The 26,371-nt window shown below is 43.8% G+C and overlaps 1 protein-coding gene across 1 annotated transcript; it reads right to left on the bottom strand.

The window, feature by feature from the left end:
- Positions 1-14,242: 14,242 nt before the first annotated feature.
- LOC143749588 (trace amine-associated receptor 13c-like) lies at positions 14,243-15,238 on the bottom strand. Its single transcript, XM_077242026.1, has one exon. It carries the CDS (start codon positions 15,236-15,238, stop codon positions 14,243-14,245), a length of 996 nt encoding a protein of 331 aa, XP_077098141.1.
- Positions 15,239-26,371: the final 11,133 nt, after the last annotated feature.

Raw genomic sequence — 26,371 nt, 5'->3', positions numbered from 1 at the left:
CAGGGTCAAAAAGGTCAAACCGACGAAGCGCGTGTCCGTAAGGAGACGGAAGGTCGTAGGGCCCCGAAACTCGGCGAGTACAGTCGTCTGGTGCCCCTGAGTCGGACCCCTGAGTTTGAGGGCCCTGGCCGCTTTCTAAGCGTTTCCTGACCCTCGTTGGTGATGAGACCATCAATTGTGGATGGTGACTGAAAAATGTGGATGGTGACTGGAGATTTTTTGTTTTTTTTGTCGATTAAACCACTTCTACTGAACTCGGTGGGCTCCCCTGAGTCTGTAGAACCAAGTGTCATCCCAAAATTCCAAGTTCGAATGGACATTTGGACACTATAGTGGGTAATCGGACAAATAGTGAGTTTTTGGAAGGATACGGATATGTATTTGGAAAGATACGAATATCTCGAGTTCGGGGTCCACTGTGGTTTGCTTTCAGGGGCGAAGCATACCAGTATCGGGTTCTTCCTTTCGGCCTAGGTTATCACCCCGCACCTTTTACAATATGCGTGGATGCAGCTCTGGCTCCTCTTGAGATTCCAGGGCATTCGCATATTAGATTATATCGACGATTGGTTGATTTTAGCTCAGTCCGAGCTTTTGGCAGTTCAACATCGAGATGTCGTTCTGTCCCACATAAGGGGGTTGGGGTTGCGGCTCAACACCAAAAAGAGTGTACTCCTCCCAACTCAGAGGATCACTTTTCTAGGTGTATTATGGGATTCAACAACAATACAAGCACATCTGTCTCCTGCACGTATTTCTGCGATTCTCACAGCCGTAAAGAATGTAAAACTAGGTCAGTCACTCACTGCAAAACAGTCTCTGAGACTGTTGGGGCTCATGGTAGTTGCGTCCAACGTAGTTACTTTTGGCCTTCTGTACATGAGACCCCTGCAGTGGTGGCTCGGGACCAAGTGGTTTTCTCCGAGCGGAAATCCGTTTTCGCATGATCAAGGTCACGCGGCTATGCCTTCGTGCCTCGGTCATGTGGAAGAAACGTCTCGGTTACGTATGTAACCCTCGTTCCCTGAGTAGGGAACGGAGACGTTACGTCGGATGACGACGAATGGGGTTTCGCTTAGAACGCCTATCGACTTCGAGTATTACAAAACGAGCCAATGGCAAAGAAATGCCATGGGTCTGCGGAATTTGCAAAGCGTATCTGCGCCTTACCTCGTGGGTATAAAAGGAGGACGCCGGCAACAGGCAGATATGTTTCTTCGCTGAGGAGCCAAGACTGAGCTCAGGCGATCCCCGCGGTACAGCGGAGAGTGGCAGGAAGACGTAACGTCTCCGTTCCCTACTCAGGGAACGAGGGTTACATACGTAACCGAGACGTTCCCTTTCGTTGTCACTCCGAGTTACGTCGGATGACGACGAATGGGGTTACCAGTCTAATCACGCCACCTCAGCTGTCTTCCAGTGCCCTGCGGACGAAGGACTCCTATTTAGCCCAGGAATACCAAGGTACACTGGGGAGCATATCCCAAAGTTTAGGGGAAATATGCAATTACTGCCAACCCAGAGGGGGGGACTTAGAGAATACACATATGACCCGAAGGAGACATATGGAGAACACTGGGGTGTCCAGCCGCAGGTGGAATATTTCAACCCCAGGGGTGGCAAGGTGGCTTGCCAAGGGAAAGACACATGCTCAAGAGGCTTACAGTGGAAATACACATGTGGGGGTCGCTGAGAGGAGGGACCATGCACACAGGAGGCACCTAGCCGACGCGCAGGCAATAGACACTGGCGCCGATGTCAGGAGTGCTGGAGGAGCTCAGGGCTTTCGGGGAAGCTCACCTGAGGAGAATATCGCACGTATCCAGTCCGTGGAGTGGAATGGCGAGCAAGCGAAGACACCTGAGCGGGTCCGGTACTAGCTGGTTGAAGCGAGTACACGGGAGGACACTGGCTCCACTCGGAGATTATAGAATCTGGCGAATGTGTTAGGTGTCGCCCAGCCTGCAGCTCTGCAGATGTCTGTTAGCGAGGCGCCATGCGCTAGAGCCCAAGAGGATGCCACACTCCGGGTGGAGTGGGCAGTCACACCAAGGGGGCACGGTCGACCTTGCTGCTGGTAAGCCTAAGCAATGGCGTCCACTATCCAGTGAGACAACCTTTGCTTTGAGAGAGCCTTTCCCTTCAGCTTCCCACCATAACAGACAAAGAGCTGGTCTGAGGTCCTGAAACACTACGTCCTGTCTACATAGGCGCGGAGAGCGCGTACTGGACAGAGCAGTGCAAGGCTGGGTCTGCCTCCTCCAGGGGCAGCGCTTGCAGGTTCACCACCTGGTCCCGGAAGGGAGTGGTAGGAACCTTGGGCACGTATCCAGGCCGGGGTCTCAGGATCACGTGAGAGTAAGCCGGCCCGAACTCCAGGCACGCTTCGTCAACGGAGAATGCGTGCAGGTCCCCTACCCTCTTGATGGAGGCCAGTGCAACCAGGAGCGCTTTCTTCATAGACAGGAATTTAAGCTCAACTGATTGCAGGGGCTCAAATGGAGCACTCTTCAGGGCAGTTAGAACCACTGAGAGGTCCGAAGAGGGAACGAGAGGAGGGCGAGGCGGATTTAGTCTCCTCGCTCCTCTCAGGAACCTGATAACCAGGTCGTGCTTCCCCACCGACTTACCTTCGATGATGTCATGGTGTGCGGCAATAGCGGCAACGTAGACCTTCAGGGTGGAGGGAGACAGCCTTCGCTCCAGCCCCTGTTGAAGGAAGGAAAGCACAACGCTGATCGAGCATCTCCGGGGGTCTTCTCGGTGAGAAGAGCACCAGCTGACGAAGAGGTTCCACTTCAACGCATAGACGTGTCACATGGACGACGCCCTAGCGGAAGTGATGGTAGCCACCACCGCTGGTGTTAGGGTACTCAAACCTGCCTCGTCCCATCGAGGAGCCACACGTGGAGGTTCCAGAGATCGGGACGAGGGTGCCATAGGTGGCCCCGTCCCTGAGGAAGAAGGTTCTTCCTCAGAGGGATCGGCCAGGGAGGTGCTGTCGCGAGGAGTACTAGTTCGGAGAACCAGGTCCGGGCGGGCCAGTACGGCGCGACCAGAATGACCTGCTCCTCGTCCTCCCTGACCTTGCGCAAGGTCTGCGCAAGAAGGCTAACTGGGGGAAACGCATACTTGCGGCCCTGCGGCCAGCTGTGCGCCAGAGCATCCGTGCCGAGCGTGCCCTCGGTCAGGGAATAAAACTGGGCGCAATGGGTCGAGTCGTGGGAGGCAAACAGATCTATCTGTGCGTCCCCGAACTGGTCCCAAATCAGCTGGACCGACTGGGGATGGAGTCGCCATTCTCCAGGGAGTGGCTGAAGCCGTGAGAGCTCGTAGGCTGCACAGTTCAGGGCTCCGGGGATATAAATGGCATGAAGCGACCTCAGATGCTTCTGACTCCATATGGGGAGGTGGCGAGCGAGTTGCGACAAACGGCGGGAGCGTAGACCACCTTGATGGTTGATGTACGCTACAGTGGCGGTATTGTCTGAGTGGACTAGTACGTGTTGGTTCTTGAGCACGGCCCGGAAGCGGCGCAAAGCAAGATGTACGGCCAGCAACTCGAGGCAATTGACATGCCAGAGGCGGCGGGGTCCTGTCCAGGAGCCCGCGGCAGCACGTCCATTGCACATGGCACCCCAGCCCGTGGAGGAGGCATCTGTCGTTACAACAACATGCCGCGAAGCTCGTTCCAGGGGCACTCCGGCCCGTAGAAAACTGAGGTTCGACCACGGGGTGAAGGTATGACGGCAGGTCAGAGTAACTGTTACTCGGAGGGTGCCGTGTTGCCATGCCCACCTCGGGACTAGGTCGCGAAGCCAAAGCTGAAGCGGTCTCATATGAAGCAATCCGAGCGGCGTTGCCGCGGCTGCAGAAGCCATGTGCCCCAGGAGCCTCTGAAAAAGTTTCAGTGGAACCGCACTCTTACCCTCGAACTGTCTCAGGCAAGTCAGCAGTGACTGCGCGCGCGCTAGCTCGTAAGCTGCGCGGACATGGCGACCGAGTCGATATCCATACCGAGAAAAGAGATCCTCTGCACGGGGCAAAGTTTGCTCTTCTCCCAGTTGACCCGAAGGCCCAGACGAGCTAGGTGCCGAAGCACTAGGTCCCTGTGTTCGCAACCTGAACTCGAGAGTGTGCTATGATCAGCCAGTCGTCGATATAACTCAGGATGCGAACCCCGTGTTCCCGAAGGGGAACAAGGGCAGCCTCGACGACCTTCGTGAAGATGCGAGGAGACAGGGCTAGCCCGAAAGGGAAAACCGCGTACTGGATGCCTGCCCCTGAAAGAAAACCGAAGGAACGGTCTGTGTCAAGGAGAATAGAGACATGAAGTAGGCGTCCTTCAGGTCGATCACTGCAAACCAATCCTGGGCCGTATGCATTCGAAAATGCGTTTGAGCATCTTGAACTGCATCCTGTGAAGGGAGCGGTTCAGCACGCGCAAGTCCAGGATTGGCCGTAACCCACCGGTTTTCTTGGGGACAATGAAGTAGGGGCTGTAGAAGCCGGACCTCATCTCGGCTGGAGGGACAGTCTCGATTGCACCCTTCGCCAGCAGGGTGGCAATCTCTGCTCTCCTGATGGGGACATAGCCACCGACAAAAGTGGAGCGGACTCCCCAAGCGGGGAGGAGACCGTGCGAACTGAATCGCATAGCCGAGCTTGATGGTCCGCGCGACCCAGCAGGACAGACGGGGAAGCTCTAACCAGGCTCCCAGGAACTGAACCAGCGGGATCATGCGAACCACAGGCGTCCCCCCGGAGGGGCAGCGAAGCGGAGTAACTGGCCCAGACGTGGACGGCATAGCGGCCCGATGTGGGGGCACAGTTAGCAACCGCGCAGAGGGGCCAGGGGAGGACCAGGCTGGTCGTCCCGCGGGGGCCTGCTCTGCCAGGGGTCTGGCGACAGAGGGGGACAGGGGCGAAGCGGTCCGTGGACGGCACGCCATGTCAACCACCTCTGGGACAGAGGGGGACGAGGAGAGCACGGCTTGTGGCCGGCGCTCTGTGACGTCCGAGAACTCTGTGCTCAGAGACAGGAGAGTCAGCTCTTTGGAGAATAAGGATTCTTCCCCGGCCCTCCCCCGGGGAAAGGAGTGGTCCTGCTACCAACTCCTGGAAAGAACTGAGTCCCATCTCTGAGGAGCCCAACTCAAGAGCGCCGCTTAACCCGGCGTGTAGCGGGGTGCGGGGCTGGAGAGGGCTGTGGCGTCCGACCGCTGGCGGGGCCGTCGGGACAGAATCAACCTCAGTCTGCTCATGGGCGGCTGAGAGCTGTTGGGCAAGCCCTCAACCGCACCGCCGAAGAGGCCGACCTGGGATATGGGAATGTCGGACAGACGGGTCCGCGCGACATCCAGCACATCAGACAGGTTCAGCCACAGAATGGTGAGCATCACCTGACCCAGGGAGCGTACGGTCACTTTCGTCACTCAGAGAGCAAGGTCAGTGGCGGCGCGCAGCTCAGTGAAGAGCCCTGGGTCAGTCCCGCCCTCGTGCAGGTCCATGAGCATCTGGGTCAGGTGGACCAGCAGAATGACCATGGCATGCAGTGAGGCGGCTGCCAGTCCCGTGGCGCTATAGGATCTCGCCACAAGCGTAGACGAAAAACTACAGGCCACGGGCAGGTGCTTAGGATTGCGCCGAGAAGAAGCACTCTGAGGACACATAGCATCGCAACAGAGCGTTCAGCTGGGGGGACCCCAGTGTACCCATGGGCAGCGGCCCCATCGAGGGGAGGAAAGGCGGATGAGATCAGCGAGCGGTCCCGAGAAGACAAGGGGGTCTTCTTGGACTTCGAGATCTCATCATGCACGTCCAGGAAGAGAGGTATTGGGGTTTGCCGTGGACGAGGGTCGGCGGCCTTACCCAAAACCCATCATCCCAGGAAAGCATGGTCGTCATCTCCGGATCAGACTCAGGCACAGCCGTATACACACCGGAAGGTGGCAGCTGTGACGAGCCCTCACTTCCAGAAGACTCAAACCCACCTAGTGATGCTGCAACAGACATGGCATCTTCCTCTGTAGCTTCAACTGAAACACGCGGGCCATCAGAGGGTAGACTCGCGGGAATCAGCAGTTCACTAGCGGGCACCGTCATTGAAGAGGGGGGCTGGCGTCACAGACACATAGTCGGCGCCTTGATCCAGACCGTAACCCTCAGGTCACCCGCCAGCCGAAGATCGGGGGGTGGATGAGGGGACTCTCACTCTTGCGAGTTCACCGAGTCTCGACCTATATATGACGCGATGATCACGTTCCCAGCGAGAACATGAGTCACCCACGAGCGCTGTTCAAGCATGATCAAAGCCCAAACACACTAGACAGCGCTCGTGCCCATCAGAGTCCGATACCAGTCCACTGCAACCAGAAATGCACGGGCGAGCCGTCTTTAAAAAGACGTGCCGCGTGCGAGCTCTTTTATGAGAGGAGAAAAAAACTCTGCGATGTTGAAGCACACAGGGAGACACACACACTTGCTCGCTGCAGATCGCCGTCACACCAACACCGGAGAGTGAAGCTCGTCTCGTAGAGCGAAGTCAGAGATGACTGTGGAGCGAAGAAATACTCTTGGCTCCGAAGCGAAAACATATCTGCCTGTTGATATACCCTATACCCACGAGGTAAGGCGGAGATACGCTATGCAAATTCCGCAGACCCATGGCATTTCTTTGCCATTGGCTCGTTTTGTAATACTCGAAGTCGATAGGCGTTCTAAGCGAAACCCCATTCGTCGTCATCCGACTTAACTCGGAGTGACAACGAAAGGGAACCTTAGTTCCTCGCCCTGTGCCCAGTGCTGGGGGCTTCTTGTCGACGCGTCACGCTATCGACGGATGCTTCCCTCACAGGATGGGGGGTGATCATGAGTGGCCGCTCGGTGAAAGGTCTTTGGCTGGGGCTCATGGCAGTTGCTTCCAACATAGTTACTTTTGGCCTTCTGTACATGAGACCCCTGCTGTGGTGGCTCAGGACCAAGGGGTTTTCTCGGAGGGGAAATCCGTTTTCGCATGATCAAGGTCACGCAGCTATGCCTTCGTGCCTCGGTCATGTGGAAGAACCTTGGTTCCTCGCCCAGGCCCAGTGTTGGGGGCTTCTTGTTGACGCATAATGCTATCGATGGATGCTTCCCTCACAAGTCGGGGGCAATCATGAGTGGTTGCTCGGCGAAGGGTCCGGACAACACACTGATGGTCTCGTATATCAGAGCAGATATCCTGTTGAGGCAGCGTCTGTGGCCCGGGGAATGGAGACTTCACCCCGAGGTGGTGGAGCTTCTTAGGGAGAACTTCAGTCAAACTACAAGTCGACCTTTCGCATCGCTTGTACAATGCATTGCCCTGGTGGTTCTCCCTCACGCATCCAGCTCCGCTTGGACTGGATGTGATGTAATAGGTGTGGTTGCCTCAACACCTATACGCTTTTCCCAATATCTTTGCTCCTGGGAGCTCTGGAGTTGTGGATACTGTGGGCTCAGCCTCTGAGGGGGCCCAGCTCATAGATTCAGGTCTCTCGACCGAGGTCGTGGAGACCATACTCCGGTCTAGAGCTTCCTCCACGAGAAGACTAAATATGCTGTTCTCTGCCTGGTGCAGAGGACGCCTTCTAAATCTTGTTTCTGCCCTGTGGGTACAGTACTTGATTTCTGTATGAATGTTGCTTTACTGGGTTATCTCTGAGGAGAGATCCTTAATTTCATCTTCTCCGTGGTACATGAGGCTGAGGCCTGCACGTACTTGGATTTGCACCTGCTATGGTGATAGTATTTCTTCACCCCAGGTCGAGTTGTATTTCTAGGTCCCTACTAAATGTGCGGGTCATTTGTGCAGCAGGCCTTCTGTCCTCCACCTTTAATACCCCAGATCAGGAAAAACTTACGCCCTGTCCGGGCTTTGGATGCGTATGTCCACAGAGCTGCTCAGTGGCGTATATCAGAACAATTATTTGTCTGCTTCGGGTCACCTAAGTTAGGTTGCCCAGCATCTAAACAGATGATGAGCAAGTGGGTAGTTGAGGCTATCTCACTTGCATTGAAGCGGCCGGACAGCCTTCACCTATGGCTGTTCAGGCCCATTCTACAGGAGTATGGCTGCCTCTAGGCTTTAATTTCGGGTGTTCCCCTTCAGGACATTTGTAATGCGGCAGGCTGGTCCTCACCACATACATTGTCAGATTTTATGACTTACACCTCTCCACTCCTGGGGCTAGGTTGCTTGCTTCTTAGTGTGCGCAAGGACTTCACACAGAACGGGCATTTGTCTTTATGGCGTAGTGGGTATGGGGTTCCCACCGCGTCTCAACGCAGCTCGAGTTCCCTTGAAAGGGAACGTCTCAGGTTACGTATGTAACCCTGGTTCCCTGAGAGGGAACGAGACGCTGCATTTTCCTGCCATACTTCCTGCATGCCCTGATCGACTTGCTTCAGGCTTTTTCAGAAGCTGTCGCGGTCTGTTTTCAGGTGTGCTTTATAGCTTCCTGGTCTATGACGTCACCCGCCTATGACGTCTAGCTCTTCTATTGGACTGATTATACACGTGCTTCACGACGCAATCACGCAGAGCGTTCCCACCGCGTCTCAACGCAGCGTCTCATTCCCTCTCAGGGAACCAGGGTTACATACGTAACCTGAGACGTTTTGCAAGAAGAGTCTGAGGTTTTGTGAATGTAGCTTGAAAATTGGGTTTTGTGTTCACAGTTTAGAGAAAAGGAGAGCAGCTTTCAAGAAATGTGTCTTAGCAATCGAGAAAAACTGTATATTGCGGGGACCAAATGTCCCCACAAGGATAATAAAACCTGAGGTCACCTACATTGTTTGCACCAGCTAGCAGTCCCCACGAGGGAAATGGGTTAATAAATATCTTAAACTTTGAAAATGTAAAATTGCATAAAGTTTTCTGTGATGGGTAGGATTAGTATAAGGGGATATAATAAACAGACGTATGTCTGTGTGTGTGTGTGTGTGTGTGTGTGTGAGAGAGAGAGAGAGAGAGAGAGAGAGAGAGAGTGAGAGAGGTCAGTTATGTTCATTCCTCTATTACCAGGCCATCATTTATGTATAAATGTATCCTGAATTTATTGTTTTTTTTTTTCTTTTCCTTTTTTGACAAATGAATTTTTTGACATTTTTTTTTCGCTTTTCCCATTCATTTTCAATGTGGGGTTATTTTGACTTGACTTGGTTTTTTTGTGTGTATATAGATAGATGATGTAGAAAAAGACAAAAAAAATTATGCAACTCTTACTGAGATGAAGGGAACCATGTTTTTTAACTAAGGAAATGTCGATTGTCGATTGAAATGTCGAGCCCAAACACAATATGAGCTTGAGTGTTTATGCAAAAGACACGAGCGCAAAAGGTTAAACTTGTCAGTTTAGTTCACGTTTGCATAAAAAAAACTGGAAAAACAGCAGTGGAATGCAAAAACACGTTCTGTGGAAACTGCCTCAATGCTCTCAGTGCACCATCACAGGCAGTTACGTATATTTTTGCACTGGAACAGTGGATTACAGTTTTGAAACAGAGTTCATTTGAACTGTCTGTAGTGAAACACTATAACGTCTCGAACACTCTGTGTGTGAGGAGGAGCTGTCTAAGCCTCGCTTTCACCTCAGATACAGAAAGCAGACAAGATGACAAGGCAGTGTGATCAGCTAAAATGTTTTATGTAAAGATAATAGGTAATATATCGCGTCACCAAAAATGATCAAGGCCATGTCCCTATTATCGTGCGATAAGTTAATATACTGTAGTAATTATTGTGACAGACCTATACTTTTCAGGCAAGAGATTTACAAATGTGTCCAGAATTTACAGGTATACTTTCCCATCTTCAGATCTAATAATACGCTGTATGATTAAAGCCTGATTAGGTTACTTAAACTCATAATAAAATAAAAGTAAGTACAATTTTACTTCTTGTGTATAAAATTAATGTCAAATTTACACTATGGCATTTCAAACACAAGACAAGACAACTACTGAAAAAAGTTTATAAATGCATTTGTATTGAATTGAAATCAACTCATTTTATTAATTATGAGTTGATTAAATTTAATAGTTAAATTTGATCATTTAAATTATTAGACATTTTAGTAATATAGCCTATACCTTTTTACACACAAGCACAATTCAAACTCTATTATTAACACATTTAATAACAAATCTTTAAAAATTTGAATTCATTCATTCAATTTAAAAGAATGATTAAAAAAAATTACTATAAAAACAACTGTATATGAACAGTGATTTTGCCAATTGGTCAACAATGTGACCTATAACAATAACCTTGTCAGTTTCCATGAATGGCATACTTTAGGTCCAGTTTAAATTAAAGGAGGCCTACAATTTTAATAACAAAAGTTAATTTGTTTACTAGATCTAGATTAATTGATTACAGTATCACCAATTGAAAGAAAGTCTGCACAGAAATTCTGGTTAGACATGCTGGGCTCCATAGCTCCATAGCTGTGTGTTAGATAGGTTAAATACAGTACAGACACTACTGGGAAAACAGACAAAATGAAATGCTTAATAACTGTCCATATCATCACTCAAACTAACCCTTAGTCATTTTATCCCGTTTCTATCCCATTTGTCTTGATCCTCATGTATTACAAATTTTAACCACTGGTAGAAATAATCTTTAGTGTTGAAACTGGAGAAGTCTTTCACGTAAATTAAAGATTATATCTGACATAACACTACTTGAACATGGCAAAAAATATCTCACTTAACTTCTATCCTTTGCAAAGCGACTTTTCCTCATAAGACCACATCACAGTTCTTTAGCGTTTGCAGATTAAACCCAACTCAATCTTTAAAAAAGTCTCTGAAGACACTACACATTTACATTGTGATTAACGCTATTAACCATTATTCTTCATGTCTAAACAAGATTTGTGCTTGCATCAGTTTTCCACTCTGAGTTTATAAATTCTTAGAAATAAGTTGTTTAGATGATCTTAGTCATTTAAAGGCCTTTAAAGTCCCTGTAAAGTCAAAATGAAGTATGTGTTCTGAGTTTGTCATCTCACAGAAAAATGTGTTATTAGCCACCCAGCCAAATTTGAATGATAAAAAAGCCGGCAAGTACATAAAATAAGCTATCAAAATCTTGAAAAAATGAGCAGTAGTCTCTGCTCTCAAACGCTGGGGGCGTGTCCGCTGGCTGCGCTGTAACCACGCCCACTCGCGGTAAAGCTGCCGTTGCCACACTCAACTGTCACCCGCTACAGCCAGAATGGATGCTCCCAGGGTTCGTACAGACTCTGTCAAATGATATTCCAGGACTTTCAAGGACTTTTCAAGCACTACTTTGTTGGATTTCAAGGACTTCTATCAGCACAACATCAAACAATATCTTTATTATTATTTTTATTTTTTTCATTTTATTTTTTTACTCAAATTAAATATATATGGTATCTTATGTTTCACTTCATAGAGGTCAATCCATTGACCAGCGCTGTCAGGCATGGGAAATCCCCTTAACCATTGAAAGGATATTGAAACTGATTTTTTCCCCATTATGATTGACCTGAAGAATGAAACTTGTATTATATACTTATCATATACTTAATATCATGCTCATAGCCATGAGAAAAAAAAAAAACTCTATATCTCAGATGGGCTGCAGTGTTGATTTAGCGTGAAACAATTGTATTTTTTCAATAACAAAAAAATCACAATATTTTGAATTAGCGTTGCACGATACCACTTTTTGCAGAACAAGATACCGATACTGTAACCGATCCCTGAATTTTCACTGCATTTGTAATTTTTACATGTATTAGTAGATAAACCAAAAGAATATAAATCATATTAGTTGGCTTAATTTGTTCATCAAATATATATTTCTTTCAATTATTTTCATGGTTAATTTAGCCTGCTAAAATGCCTTGTATGAGCTTCTGTTACTGTACATTCTATTGCTCTATCATATTTTATCTTTCATTGAATAGCACAGCACATATTTAGAGCAGCTCCAGCAGGGCTCAGTGCTGAAGATTGGGTCAGTGGTACAAATGTTTAGACACCAGTAAAATATCAATTATTTAATCCAATTTCGATACTACAACAAAAACTGCCAGCCTAACTAATGTGAATTTTAAACATTATTAAAGGTAATCAGTCAGCAACAAGATAAGAATGAATAATCAACTTACAAATGAAATAAGCAGAGTTTTTAGAGTTTTTCGGGTAGATCTAACGGGTACAGAAATTTGAATAAAGTAATCAAATGTGAAAAAATTGCATATTCATAACTGGATAAATTAAATATAGATGGATATTTTTGTAAAGTTGAAAAGGGTAGACTATTTAGTCAAGAGCAGTGAGTAATTTATTTGTCCATTGTTTGATTAACATTAAAACAGCAGTGGGTTTCTTAAACTGCTGCCCCTTTAAAGCCCAATTTATACTTCTGCGTCGAATCAGACCGAACGCACGGACCCCATTTGAACACTGTCTACATTCATTTGAGATATAACTGACTTTGTTTACTATAGGATACTCCCCAAGATGGGTGTTTTTACAAAATTTTATGTGAATTCGTCCGCACAAGCGCAAGACGTGAAAGACAATTTAATTCAGTATTCGCGCGTGGAGACGCTGGTTTGCGGGACGCGCTTTGGATGTTTGCGATCATGGAACTGCTTATCTGCAAACGTCCAGTAATAATGTAGGGAATCACTCGTTATACATAAATCAGGTAACAGTTCATGTTTTACTTTACTTACATATACGATTTAGTTTTCATCCAAATAACACGTGCTGAATGAATGATCAGCAATCAAGAGCATTTGATTCACTCCGAGATACACTCTGCATGTGTGCCGCTGCGCGCTCAAATCCACTGCGCGGTTTTCTCTGATCAGCTCGCGCACCACAGCGGTTACTATACACACGCTGCCTGGTAGGCCTATCGGTTGTTGGTATCGGAGCATTTTTACGAGTACATGAGCTCGGTATCGGTGCATCCCTATTTTTAATAATTCAAGCACCTTTCAAGTACCTCTTCAAAAATATGTCTGTTTTCAAGGGTTTTCCAGGACTTAAATTTCAAAAAGATAAATTCAAGTACTTTAAGCACTTTAAACACCTTGTACGAACCCTGTGCTCCTAGCAGCTTATTAGGTTAATTATAACTTTATTTATTAATTATAACTAAGCACACAAGGCAACTTACACTCATTGGTGGGCACGCACTGCCGATGATGGCCCCAGTTGTCGACACGACGGGAGGATGAAGGCCGAGGCGGGAGATAGTCGGTTCGGCCCCATTCACCAGTAACAGCGGATCAGTGTATCCCAGTTGTCTTCGACGAAAGTTTATAAAACTATCCCGTGTAAAATGATCACTACAGAGGCGGGTTTTGGTGGTGATCCTCACCTCATCTGAACAAAATTAATCCAGCTCTTCTTGATGCGATCGTTTTTAGGAAATTTAAATAAGGACACCGATCTGTTTTTTACATGATCGCATCCAGGTAGTACGCATTTCCGTGACGAAGACATAGCTAACTAGCAAACTGTATGCTGTAGTAACAAATAATAGTACTGACAGTAAATCGCGATTGAGCGCCAAACTGATGCGAATGTGCTCTATTTATATTGTTAGTGGAGCGGCCAGCCTCAGTGGCTCTAGTGCGTCATCAAGTAGGGGCATGTCCAGGAGCTCAGGGGCTCCAGTGCGTCATCGAGCCCCGTTTTAGACCCGCCCAAAAAATCCGGAACATAGCAATGGTGAAAAACTGTTTAACGGTCTAACTCCACAATTCAGTACTTCACAGTTCACAGTCTTTGTTAATATGTTTTAGCAATACATTTCTAACATGTATAATGTGTTTAGAATTTTTTTTTTTATTGCCTTTACAGGGACTTTAAGAGAACAAATGGGGATTGATATGGTGTCATTTCAAGACCATATAAGCTACACAAAGATTGATATCTTTCACAATGAAGATCACAGTACTTCATCTGGAAACAGATTATCTTAAGTTGACCCTGAAATGTAATTATTTACTCAACCTCATATTGTTCTAAACATGTACGCATTTCGAACACAAATTATATTTTAAAGAATGCTGAGATATTTCTCAAAATTTTTAAATTCCGCATTAGAAAACGTTATACAGTTTTGGAACAATATGGTGGTGAATAAATTATGACAATTTTATTTAAGCGTGAACTGTACCCTTTGTGTTTTGCATAGGTTTTACAGTAATGCAACAGCAGGAGATCATTTCTCTTCCATGAATAGGTTAAAGTATTCTGAAGAAGGTTTGAATATTTTCAGAGTCAAAATGTATTTCGCTGATATTCGAAACCATTTATAAAACATTGCATAAATAAGTGGATTCATGCATGAATTCATGCATAAAATCCAATACATTATATTAATTACAAAGGAGTCACCTGTGTCTTGACCAACAGTAAGAGCAGCTATATAATATGGTATCCAACAAAGAAGATAAACCATTACAACAATACCTAAGGTTCTTGCAGCCTTTTTTTCTGACTTGGCCTTTTTGTCTGTGAGTGAATTTATATGCTTTGCTTGATGTTTTGCTACGACACAGATTTTCAGATATAAAGTAATGATTAAACAACAAGGTGTCACTAAAGTAACTAAGACATCTGTTATGATATATCCCAACTTAATAACAAGTACACATTCTCCAATACACATATAATTTTTCTCTGGATAGAGTAGAGAATCGTACAAAAGAAAAAAAGAATATACGCAGGAAAATACCCAGTTTGCAACAATAGAAAAAACTGCTCTGTTAATATTTACCCTTGATGAATATCGCAAAGGGTCATTCACAGCAATGTAACGATCCACAGATATAATAATCAAATTACCAAGAGATGCTGTTACAACCACATAGAAAATAAAAGGAAATATCGAGCAAAATATTTCTCCAAAGAACCAGCACGGCTCAATCAATTTGATACCCTGTACTGGCATAAGAATCAATCCCACAATCAGATCAGCCACTGCCAGAGAAAAGATCAGCACATTGGTTGGAGTGTGAAGCTGCTTGAAGTGAGAGATGGATATGATCACCAGCAAGTTCAGAAAAACAGTGAACACTGATATTGTAGAAATGAATATGTATACAATAATGTACTCAAATCCAGGTTTTACATTTTTGGTACAAGATAAATTGTTGTTCGGAAAGCAGTATTGGATTGTTTCATTTTCTGTGTTTGTTGCGCCCCAGTTAGACATAATGAGGATAGCTCAATTTTGAGTAGACTCTGTGCTTCACAAGAGAACTATTCCAAAACTGAACAAGGATGCTTGTCAGTTTGTCCTCCTTGAGCTCATTACTGACATGACTGTTATATACTCGCAGAAAGCGCAGACACCACCCATTCAACATGATTATTTGGTTATTCACCTTTCAACCCACCTACTATTTAAATATTCTTAGATGGGATTAATCTGATTCATACAGATTTTAAATAAATTAATCCAATAATCTTTTCATAAAAGAGAATATCTCAGAGCTAATTTTAAAGTTACATTTTACGCATTAAAGTACCTGCACAGACACACTTGCTGTAGGTTTGACAAACTACTATTAGATCTAATCTTTCAACTGCAATACATTCTACTTAAACTTACTACTTAAGCTATTCATGTTAATACACATTAAATTAAAAGCTTGAAGCTTTAGACATGTAATACTTTAGACATGTCCCTGGAGATTGTAATAAAATGAATCTTCTAAGAAAACAGATATATAAAATTTGCTCAAAAATTTGTAAATTATAGTCATACTTTATTCATATTAAAATAATATATTATCAGGACCACAAATATTCCCACATTGCATTATTATACATTATGTTCAACATTATATATATATATATATATATATATATATATACACTCAACTAAAGGATTATTAGGAACACCATACTAATACTGTGTTTGACCCCCTTTCGCCTTCAGAACTGCTTTAATTCTACGTGGCATTGATTCAACAAGGTGCTGAAAGCATTCTTTAGAAATGTTGGCCCATATTGATAGGATAGCATCTTGCAGTTGATGGTGATTTGTGGGATGCACATCCAGGGCACGAAGCTCCCTTTCCACCACATCCTAAAGATGCTCTATTGGGTTGAGATCTGGTGACTGTGGGGGCCATTTTAGTACAGTGAACTCATTTTCATGTACAAGAAACCAATTTGAAATGATTCGAGCTTTGTGACATGGTGCATTATCCTGCTGGAAGTAGCCATCAGAGGATGGGCACATGGTGGCCATAAAGGGATGGACATGGTCAGAAACAAAGCTCAGGTAGGCCATGGCATTTAAACGATGCCCAATTGGCACTAAGGGGCCTAAAGTGTGCCAAGAAAACATCCCCCACACCATTACACCACCCCCACCAGCCTGCACAGTGAAACAACAAGGCATGATGGATCCATGTTCTCATTCTGTTTACACCAAATTCTGACTCTACCATCTGAATGTCTCAACAGAAATCGAGACTCATCAGACCAGGCAACATTTTTCCAGTCTTCAACTGTCCAATTTTGGTGAGCTCTTGCAAATTGTAGCCTCTTTTCCCTATTTGTAGTGGTGATGAGTGGTACCCGGTGGGGTCTTCTGCTGTTGTAGCCCATCCGCCTCAAGGTTGTGCGTGTTGTGGCTTCACAAATGCTTTGCTGCATACCTCGGTTGTAACGAGTGGTTATTTCAGTCAAAGTTGCTCTTCTACCAGCTTGAATCAGTCGGCCCATTCTCCTCCGACCTCTAGCATCAACAAGGCATTTTCGCCCACAGGACTGCCGCATACTGGATGTTTTTCCCTTTTCACACCATTCTTTGTAAACCCAAGAAATGGTTGTGCGTGAAAATCCCAGTAACTGAGCAGATTGTGAAATACTCACACCGGCCCATCTGGCACCAACAACCATGCCACGCTCAAAATTGCTTAAATCACCTTTCTTTCCCATTCTGACATTCAGTTTGGAGTTCAGGAGATTGTCTTGACCAGGACCACACCCCTAAATGCATTGAAGCAACTGCCATGTGATTGGTTGATTAGATAATTGCATTAGTGAGAAATTGAACAGGTGTTCCTCATAATCCTTTAGGTGAGTGTATATATATAGTAGTTTAATGTAGTAATGTCACTGAAACTCTGCAAACGTACATTTTTGACCATCCGTGTTTACTACAAGTATGCATGTCGTTGTAAATCTGTAAATCATTAAATAATGCCATCGTGGATTTGAATTAGACCACTCAATTGATTAGTTTTATGATGCATTTATGACATTTTATGACATCTTTTAAGTTCTAGAATGGAACTTATGAAACCTTCTAGACAGGTTTAATAAATATCTTCATTTGTGTTTGGAGGTTGATCTAAAATAGGTTTGAAACGACATAACAGGGAGTACATGATGACAGAATTTAAATTTTGGGGTAAATGATACCTTATAAATTTATGTTGTCTGATAAAATAAGATAACAAAAGTAACTACATTGTTTTACATATTGTGTAGTGAAAAATTACTCGGGAAATAATTTGTCACATCCCCCACTTCTAGTAGGCATGACTTTGAATCATTGCCGATCAATGAATCAGTATTGCAGATCAATGAATCAGCCTGATGAATTCTTCACTGAATGAACTCACCAATCCAAAGCAGCCACTGAATCAACATATGACAAATTGCATATCAATGTATCATTCATAATAGAGCTATTAGGCTGCTCTTACTTGCTGTGCCAGAAAGAAAGCAAAATATATATTCTCTCTTTATGCATCACAATCCAGTCTTTGTTCCTGGTTATTCTCATTTTTATAACCATCATTGTGCATTAGAAAACAGACAAATCAATAGTATCATCTGAATCTACACCACCATTACCCTGACATGGTTGGGCAAACACAACAGAGACAGACAGTGAAGATTCAACAGTGTGGTAGAGGGAAAGCATCTGTTATGATGAAGGTTACGTATGCTTTGTATGCATCTTGCTGCCTCAGAAAAATACAACAATATTGTCTCCTATGCAACAAACAGTTGACGAAGCAGACACTAAGATGAACTGAGATAGCAGCAACATGTGTTAATTGACCATCTAAGAGACAGACCACTAGTGTTACCCTCTAAATAAATAAAGGGGGGTATAAAGTATAAAGCTCCCATTTACTAGTTGTTGCGGAAACCTTGTGTGTTTATGCACACAGCAACATACACAAAGTCTTGTTTTCTACCAAATATTCAAAAGTGTAAGCCATACATTTAAGTGACACTTTTGTTTGTGTTGTACAAAGTTTAATAAAGTTAAGTGTTTTTGTGCAATAATGAGAAACCCACTCCCAATGGGAAAGGGTCTCAGCAACAATCTCTATGATAGCTCTGGTTGCATCAGCTCAAGTCTGTTTACCTGTTAGCCTGTTTGACTAACACCTTTGATTATTATGCTTTAACAGCATGTTTAATGAGACTACAGATGACAAATGTCAGAGACAAGTGCAAACAGACTCCCAAGAGAGTTACATATTTTGTGTTGATTGGTCACAAATGTTCACACAATTATTGCATCATAAGTCAAGAACAGAGACACCAGAGACTACGCTGAACTAAATTTTACACTTAAATTAGCATTGAAGGAGGAGACATCATTGCAGATACAACAATTTGAGATAGGTGCTAAAAGCCTCTCTAGAGCATAACACTGTCAGATAAATAACGTGGTCAAAAAAAAGTGTTAATAGGTCACAAAAGAGAGTCATCATGTCATAAGTGTGGAGAACACTGAAGCTTGTTGAACTTTGACTCTTTCCTTTAAACACGTACCTTCATGATGGAGTAATTGGACAGTATTACTCAAATTACATTTTTGTCCTTATCTTCTTAGGGATGATGACTCTGTTGATTACCTATATCTAGCTACTTTTCTACTTAGGGCTCTCAAACACACACAGCATTCACATAGGGTTCAAACACCTACTGATCAATCATTTACAAAGATTTGTCTTACACTTTTCTAGTTATAGATTTAGAATGACATAAGTGTATGTAAATTTAACAGAATTTTTAGGTCCAAATCTTTATGATGAAATATTTTACAGCTGAAATGACTCAATATTTTAGAGCATACCTAGAAGCATTTATATTTACTATGAACCATTTTAATATTTTATTAATTTCCATGAATTTTCCAATTATTTAAAAGACTAAATATTGATTTTAAAAATCATTTCAAAAATATTAAAAAGAGTCAAATATATATGATTTAATATTTTTACAGCTGAGCATATGAAGAAGCATGCATGTCATAACTATAAAAATTCATTACTTTTACAGTCCTGGAAACCAGAATATTAGACAATAGGCCTTCATCCAGGTAACTGTGGGAACCCTAGCATTAAAGTTGAATGGTGTCACTTTTCTGACGGTAATATATACAAATATATATACAATATATATTAGCCATTCATGGGTAAACACTGTGGCTGCATGGTGCTCTCAAAACACTGCTTTTCGTCATGTCAACTTCTAAATCAACCAATGGCGTGAGTCTGACAGTAGCCGTGTTTTGCAACAATTTAGGAACAATCATTATTTTTCCAATATCATTTTAGTCGCCAGTTGCACAGAAATTACACACTTCACCATATAGTACTTAAAGTGATAGTTCGCCCAAAATTGAAAATTCATAAGATAAGATAAGAAAACTTTATTGTCTGTCACACGTGACAGAAATTTGTCTTTGACAAGACCGGCTCAGATAACAGAAAAACACATACAAGAACATGGGTAGACTCAAGACAATTTAGCCACATTAGCTGTACAGACATGTGCAAAATATAAAAAATGTGATGTGTTCTATCTATGGTTGTTCAGTATAGTAATGGCCGTGGGAATGAAAGATTTTTTGTATATGCTTTTCCTTGCAAGTGGGACTCTGTAGCGTCGACCTGCTGGCATTAACTGAAAGGATTGGTTAAGGGGGTGGGTGGGATCCTGTGTGATTGTAGTGGCTTTCCTCAGTACTAACCGGGTATGAAGTTCTGTTAAGGGAGTTTGAGGGGAGCCTATTATCTTACTGGCTTGATTTATTATACGTGCAAGTTTGATTTTGTGCTTGACGGTGAGGGCATTATACCAGGCTGAGATATTGAAAGTGAGTATGGATTCAACGAGTGACTGCTAGACCCTAGTTAAAATGGTCTTGCTCACACTAAAATCTCTAAGTTTCTGCAGCAAGTGTAAGCGCTGCTGGGCTTTCTTATACACCGTGTCTGCATGCTGTGAAAAAGACAGAGATGTGTCCATCTCTGTCCCAAGGTATTTAAAAACATTGACTTGTTCAACTAGCTGACCATTGATGCTGAGGGGTTGAAACCTTTGCTGTGTACTTTTGGTTTCCCTGCTCTAACAGCACAACTCCTTGGTTTTATCGATGTTAAGCTCCAGGGAAATTTCTTGGAACGTTGTGACCAGATTATTAACTGTCTGATGGTAATCAGACAGTGCCTTAGCATCAGACAAGTGGGCTACCAAGGCCATATCATCAGCATACTTAAACAGAAACATTCCATCCCAGTTACAGGATATATTGTTTGTGTAAACAGAAAAAAAAGCAGGAGATAAACACATCCTTGGGGGAGGCCAGTGTTTAAAAGCTGTTTCCTAGAACTAAATCCGTTCACACGCACCTGTTGTGGTCTGTCCTGTAGAAAATTCTTAATCCATAAAATCAGTTTTGGGTGGACCTGAAGCTCGACTAGATGTTGCAGAAGTGTGTATATGTGTACAGTATTAAAAGCAGAGGAGAAGTCCATAAATAGAATCCATGTGTGGGTGTGTGATGAGTCCAGCTGTCTGGTCACAGTGTCAAAGAGAGTTAGGGTTGCGTATTCCACTCCAAGTTTGGCTTTATAAGCGAACTGGAATGGGTCCAGTCTTCCTGTCACAGAGCTGGAGAGGTGGTTACCTACCACTCTTTCCATACATTTGCAAAGTAGCGATGTCAGGGCAACTGGTCTGAAATCCTTGGGGTCTTTGGCATGTGTCTTTTTAGGAATTGGGATGATGGTTGATTCTTTCCACTGGTGAGGAACACAGCTTGAATCCAGGAGGCTCTGATAGAGCTTGGTGAAAACCCCACTTAGCTGGGTGGAGCAATCTTTAAGCATTCTACCTCTGAGCCTGTCAGGCCCAGGGGTTTTGTGTGTGTTCACTCGCCTTAGGACAGAACTCGCCTTAGGACAGAATAAGAATTTATTTCTTCTGTGGAGAACAAAATTAGATATGTTTAAAAATTAACTTTAATCATATAGACAAAAACATGGGATAGTTTTTAAAATGTATTTTTTTGTTCTTTTTTTTGCAGGGTGAACTATCCTTTTGACTTTTTAAATTGTCCTTACTTAATTCTTTGGTTTACACAGTGGTATAGATCCCTCTCTAAGTGCTGTTCTTCGAAACCATGGTCATGTATGGTGAAGCTCATTAAGGCCTGTTGCTTGAGCCCTAAAAGAGGAAAGAAGAATAATTAAGCAAGGGGTTTGTGGCGAGCAGGACGAGGCTAAGGACAGTGAGAGATACGAAACCGGAGCGTCGCGCAGGTGGCACTGATCAGTAATCACGCCACCAGCCTCGTGCCGCTCTCTCACGGCCCTCGACCTCGTCCTGCCCGCCACATAGTTCCTTAACAAAAGCCTTGTTGCATATCCACCTTTTACCTGAAGTGCCTACTGCGTTTTGAACAATGGGAAGCACTTTCCCCAACGTCAAATCATTTCAAATTATATGGTTGCTCTACAATCAATCCTTTTCTGTCAGATTGATTGAACTAACTGTGAATTTTCCTTCATGCTTTATTTTCAGACGTCAGAAGAATAACGTAACACTTGGTATTTTACTGTGACATGGAATCACAAGATTGTTCTCCTTAAATCCTGCCAAAGTTTGAAACGTCTTTCAAGCTGAAAGCTACGGTGGCCGAGAGAGCTCAACGTGCTGCAACCTAAAGAAGACGCATGCAAATAGAAAAACACGCATGCAAATAGAAAAAAACGCATGCAGATAGAAAAAAAACGCATGCAAATGAAAAAACACCCGCAAATTAAGAAAACATCTTCATCAGGTTCACAACACACGTGCTCCAAATACTCAGAACACAACCAAATACAGAAACGCGCTGCAAAAGCTCACAACACAACCAAATACAGAAACGCGCTGCAAGTAACACAGACCACAACGGAAATGTTTCCGGGGAACCAAATAAGTGACGGACCCTGCTGGGACGTGCTTATTGCTCGTGAGCATCCTTATGCTCTACTCCCTTCAAAGGGCAGACGGCAGAGCTCTTCAAGTGGGACTTTGAAGTGAGCTTGGCACTAGTGTGCCATTTATGTAGCCGTTTGGAACGCACTTGATGAAGGGAGCAACGAAAAACAACGCAATTTCCAACGTAAATATTTTCACCTGGGATGTTCCCATGACAACGCAGCACGTTGTCCATCAGCTGAATAGCTGTTCTGACGACAGAAATATAATGCTGTTAACATTACGGTTGCAAATAGTATAATAAAAAAGTAATAAAAAGTAATAAGTAATAAAAAAAGTATAATATTATAATATTATTTATATATACAATATTATTTTTATATTATAGTTTATTTATAAAAAATATAGGCTTTCACTTCTTGTCAATAAACGTACTTTGCTGTAAGCACGTCTATGAGCACGTCCCAGCCGGGTTCGTCACTTATTTGGTTCCCCGGAAACATTTCCGTTGTGGTCTGTGTTACTTGCAGCACGTTTCTCTATTTGGTTGTGTTGTGAACTTCTGCAGCGCGTTTTTGTATTTGCTTGTGTTGTGAGCTTTTGCATTGCGTTTCTGTATTTGGTTGTGTTGTGAGTATTTGGAGCACGTGTGTTGTGAAACTGATGAAGATTTTTTTTTCTATTTGCATGCATTTTTTTCTATTTGCATGCATCTTCTTTAGGTTGCAGCAAGTTGAGCTCTCTCGGCCACCGTAAAAAGCCGCACCTGCACCCGCCATGTTCAGCACTGAATGTATGACAGGATCCTCCCCGCTGTAACAACGTGCAAGGTAAACAAGAGGATGCCATCTTCTTCTTCTTCTTCTTTTGTGTTTTTTGGCGGTTGATAAACCAGCTTGAGGTGCATTTCCGCCACCTACTGTGATGGAGGGTGAAGCCTCGATGAAGGAAAGGAACAATTAAATTAGAGGGGAAAAACACTATATCCCTGTAATCAAATCTGTATCTCTTAAATATTTTCGAAGAATATCATAGACCTTTAACCGAAAGGCAGCGGGGCCTGCGGGCCCAGCTCGCCCTCCCCCTCCTCCTCTGAGAGCTCTTCGGCCTCTGCCACAGTGCCAGGGCCCACACCCTCCTACAGCGGCTCGAGGTGATCCAAAAACAACTGATACATTTACATTTATCTGACGCTTTTAACCAAAGCGACTTACAATTGCTATATAAGTCAGAGGTCGCACGCCTCTGGAGCAACTAGGGGTTAAGTGTGTTGCTCAGGGACACATTGGTGTCTCACAGTGGATTCGAACCCGGGTCTCTCACTCCAAAGGCATGTGTCTTATCCACTGCGCCATCACCACCCACATGATACCAGCTCTCAGTGATATGTGTCGGGTCCCCGCTATGATAACAATAACTTTCTCAAATGTTTACAGAACAAACGGGAACCCAGTCTGCCTGTATCTTTCTCTATTGCTGTTCGATTACATGATAGAAAGTAACTAAGGTCTTCAAAAGCTGTACAGCAAACCCATCTAATCTGGTGCCTATTACACGACAAACTAAGATTGCTGTGGGGACAAAAAGTAAGACTGTTAAGTTAGCACTCTTAAACATCCGCTCACTTAAAAATAAATCACTTCTAGTCAACGACTTAATAACCACTTATAACCTGGATTTTATGTTGCTAAATGAAACTTTTCTAGAAGACAGCTGCAGTGCAACAGTCCTCAATGAAACATCCCCACCTAACTTTACTTTTATGAGTGTCTGCAGAGCTGTTAGAAGAGGTGGGGGTTTAGCTGCTCTTTTTAAAGATGTCTATCAATGTAAGCAAATATAATTTGGGAATTACCTGTCTTTCGAATATCTGGGTATTGTGTTAAAAGGTGTTCCACGCATTTTACTTATCATTGTTTACAGGCCTCCAAAATACTCTCCAGCCTTTGCTGAGTAATTTACAGAATTGTTATCAACAATTTCCTCAGAGTTTGACTGTTTTGTCATTGCTGGAGATTTTAACATTCACATAGATAATGCAGAAACCAATATGGCTAAAGAAATCAAAACTGTATTAAAAACTTTTGATCTGACTCAGCATGTACATGGACCCACACATAATCGTGGATACACTCTAGATTTACTTATCAGTAAGGGTCTAAACATTTCATCAATTGTTATTGAGGATGTAGCACTGTCTGATCATTTCTGTATTTTCTTTGATATATTGATCTCTCCTACCATTGAAGCTAGATCTGTGTCTGTCAAGAAGAGATGCTTAAATGAGAACACTAGTGTACTATTTATGAAGGCTATATCTTTAACACCAAGCATATCTGCTAACTCTGTTGATTTTCTCCTTGATTATTTTAACTCAAAAGTTAAGAGTGTAATTGATGATATTACTCCTGTGAAAGTCAGGAACAAGAATGGCAGACAAAAAGCACCTTGGAGAAACTCAACAGCAGTGCAAAATTTGAAAAGACAATGCAGAAAAGCAGAGCGGATGTGGCGGAAGACAAAACTTGTAGTCCATTATAACATCTACAAAGACAGCATCCATGCTTTCAATAAGGAACTAGGCAAAGCTAGACAGACTTTCTTCTAGAATATTATAAACAGCAATATAAACAACATGCGCACTCTTTTTGCTACTGTAGAGAGACTGACAAACCCCCCAAGCCAGATTCCCAGTGAAATGCTCTCAGAGAGCAAGTGCAGTGAGTTTGCTTCTTTCTTCTCTGAGAAAATCAATAATATCAGAAAGGTGATCAGCTCATCCTTGAGTTGCGCTGGGGTCAGACAGATCAGAAAACAGCCTGAGAAAGTAGTCACCATGTCTGATTTCAAAGAAATTGATGGCAAAATTTTGGAAGAAACCGTATAGCACCTTAAAACATCAACCTGCGCCCTTGATGCACTCCCCACATCTTTTTTTCAAAAATGTGTTACACAGCTTAGAAGCAGATCTCCTAGAAGTGGCAAATGCCTCCCTTCTCTCTGGGAGTTTTCCAAACTCCCTGAAAACTGCAGTTGTCAAGCCCCTCCTGAAAAAGAGCAATCTGGATAAGACCATATTAAACAACTATAGACCGATTTCAAATCTTCCTTTCATAGGCAAGATCATTGAAAAAGTTGTCTTCAATCAGCTGAACAAATTCTTTAGCTCAAATGGATACTTTGACAATTTTCAATCTGGTTTCCGACCGCATCACAGCACAGAGACAAGCGCTCATACAGAAAATAAACGATATTCGCTTAAATACTGATACAAGAAAATTATCAGTGCTGGTACTACTTGACCTCAGTACTGCATTTGACACTGTCGATCACAACATACTTCTTGACAGGCTGGAAAACTGGGTGGGGCTTTCTGGGATAGTCCTAAAATGGTTCTGTCACGGAGCAGAGGAGTCCAGAAGTGATTGCAGGTAAATCTTTTAATGAAAAATAAGACAACGCCTCACTGGCTGAATAAACAGAAAAAGTCAATGAAAAATAAGACAACGCCTCACAGGCTGAATAAACAGAAACAGTCTCTTTCACTGAGGAAACTGTGCAGCGCACGGCTGCTTGTTCAGAAGAGGATAGATGACCTCAGCCGGACCACCTGAAGGTTCGTGAGTACGGTAGACGGGACAGCGGGCTTGAAGAGGGACCCTCTGCTACACTCCTCGGAGATGGCTGGGTACGGCACAGAAGTGGTAAAACACAGCAGTAGATAATTGACGTTCTTACAATCAGGACTTGACAGGACAGGACAGGACAAGAGATACAGCTTCTGAGATGTTGCATATACAGCGATCTAGCGTGCATGAAGGTCAAACAATAATCCGACAAAACAGACAAGAAAGAGAGAGCTAGAAGTAGCGTGGAGATAAGGGGAAGATAGAGAACAGGTGTGTAGGTGAGATGATCATGAGACAGCTGATGGTAATGAGGGGAAGAGATGATGGGTGAGTGCGTGAGAAAGGAGAGAGAGAGAGGAGATGTAGTATTACCAGCAGAGGGATACAAAGGAAAGAAAACAGAAGAAAAGAACCAGGATCATGACAGTACCCTCTCCTCAAGGTGCGCCACCCGGCGCACAAGA

The sequence above is a fragment of the Siphateles boraxobius genome, unplaced genomic scaffold, assembly GCF_051911475.1.
Source record: "Siphateles boraxobius isolate OS27281-9 unplaced genomic scaffold, OSU_SipBor_1 25, whole genome shotgun sequence".
Taxonomy (NCBI): Eukaryota; Metazoa; Chordata; class Actinopteri; order Cypriniformes; family Leuciscidae; genus Siphateles; species Siphateles boraxobius.
The sequence above is the reverse complement of the archived record's forward strand: the minus strand, read 5'-3'. Positions and strand labels throughout refer to the sequence as shown.

Coding starts and splice junctions, on each gene's coding strand:
- LOC143749588 (XM_077242026.1), bottom strand. CDS start 15,238: ATGTCTAACTGGGGCGCAACAAACACAGAAAATGAAACAATCCAATAC.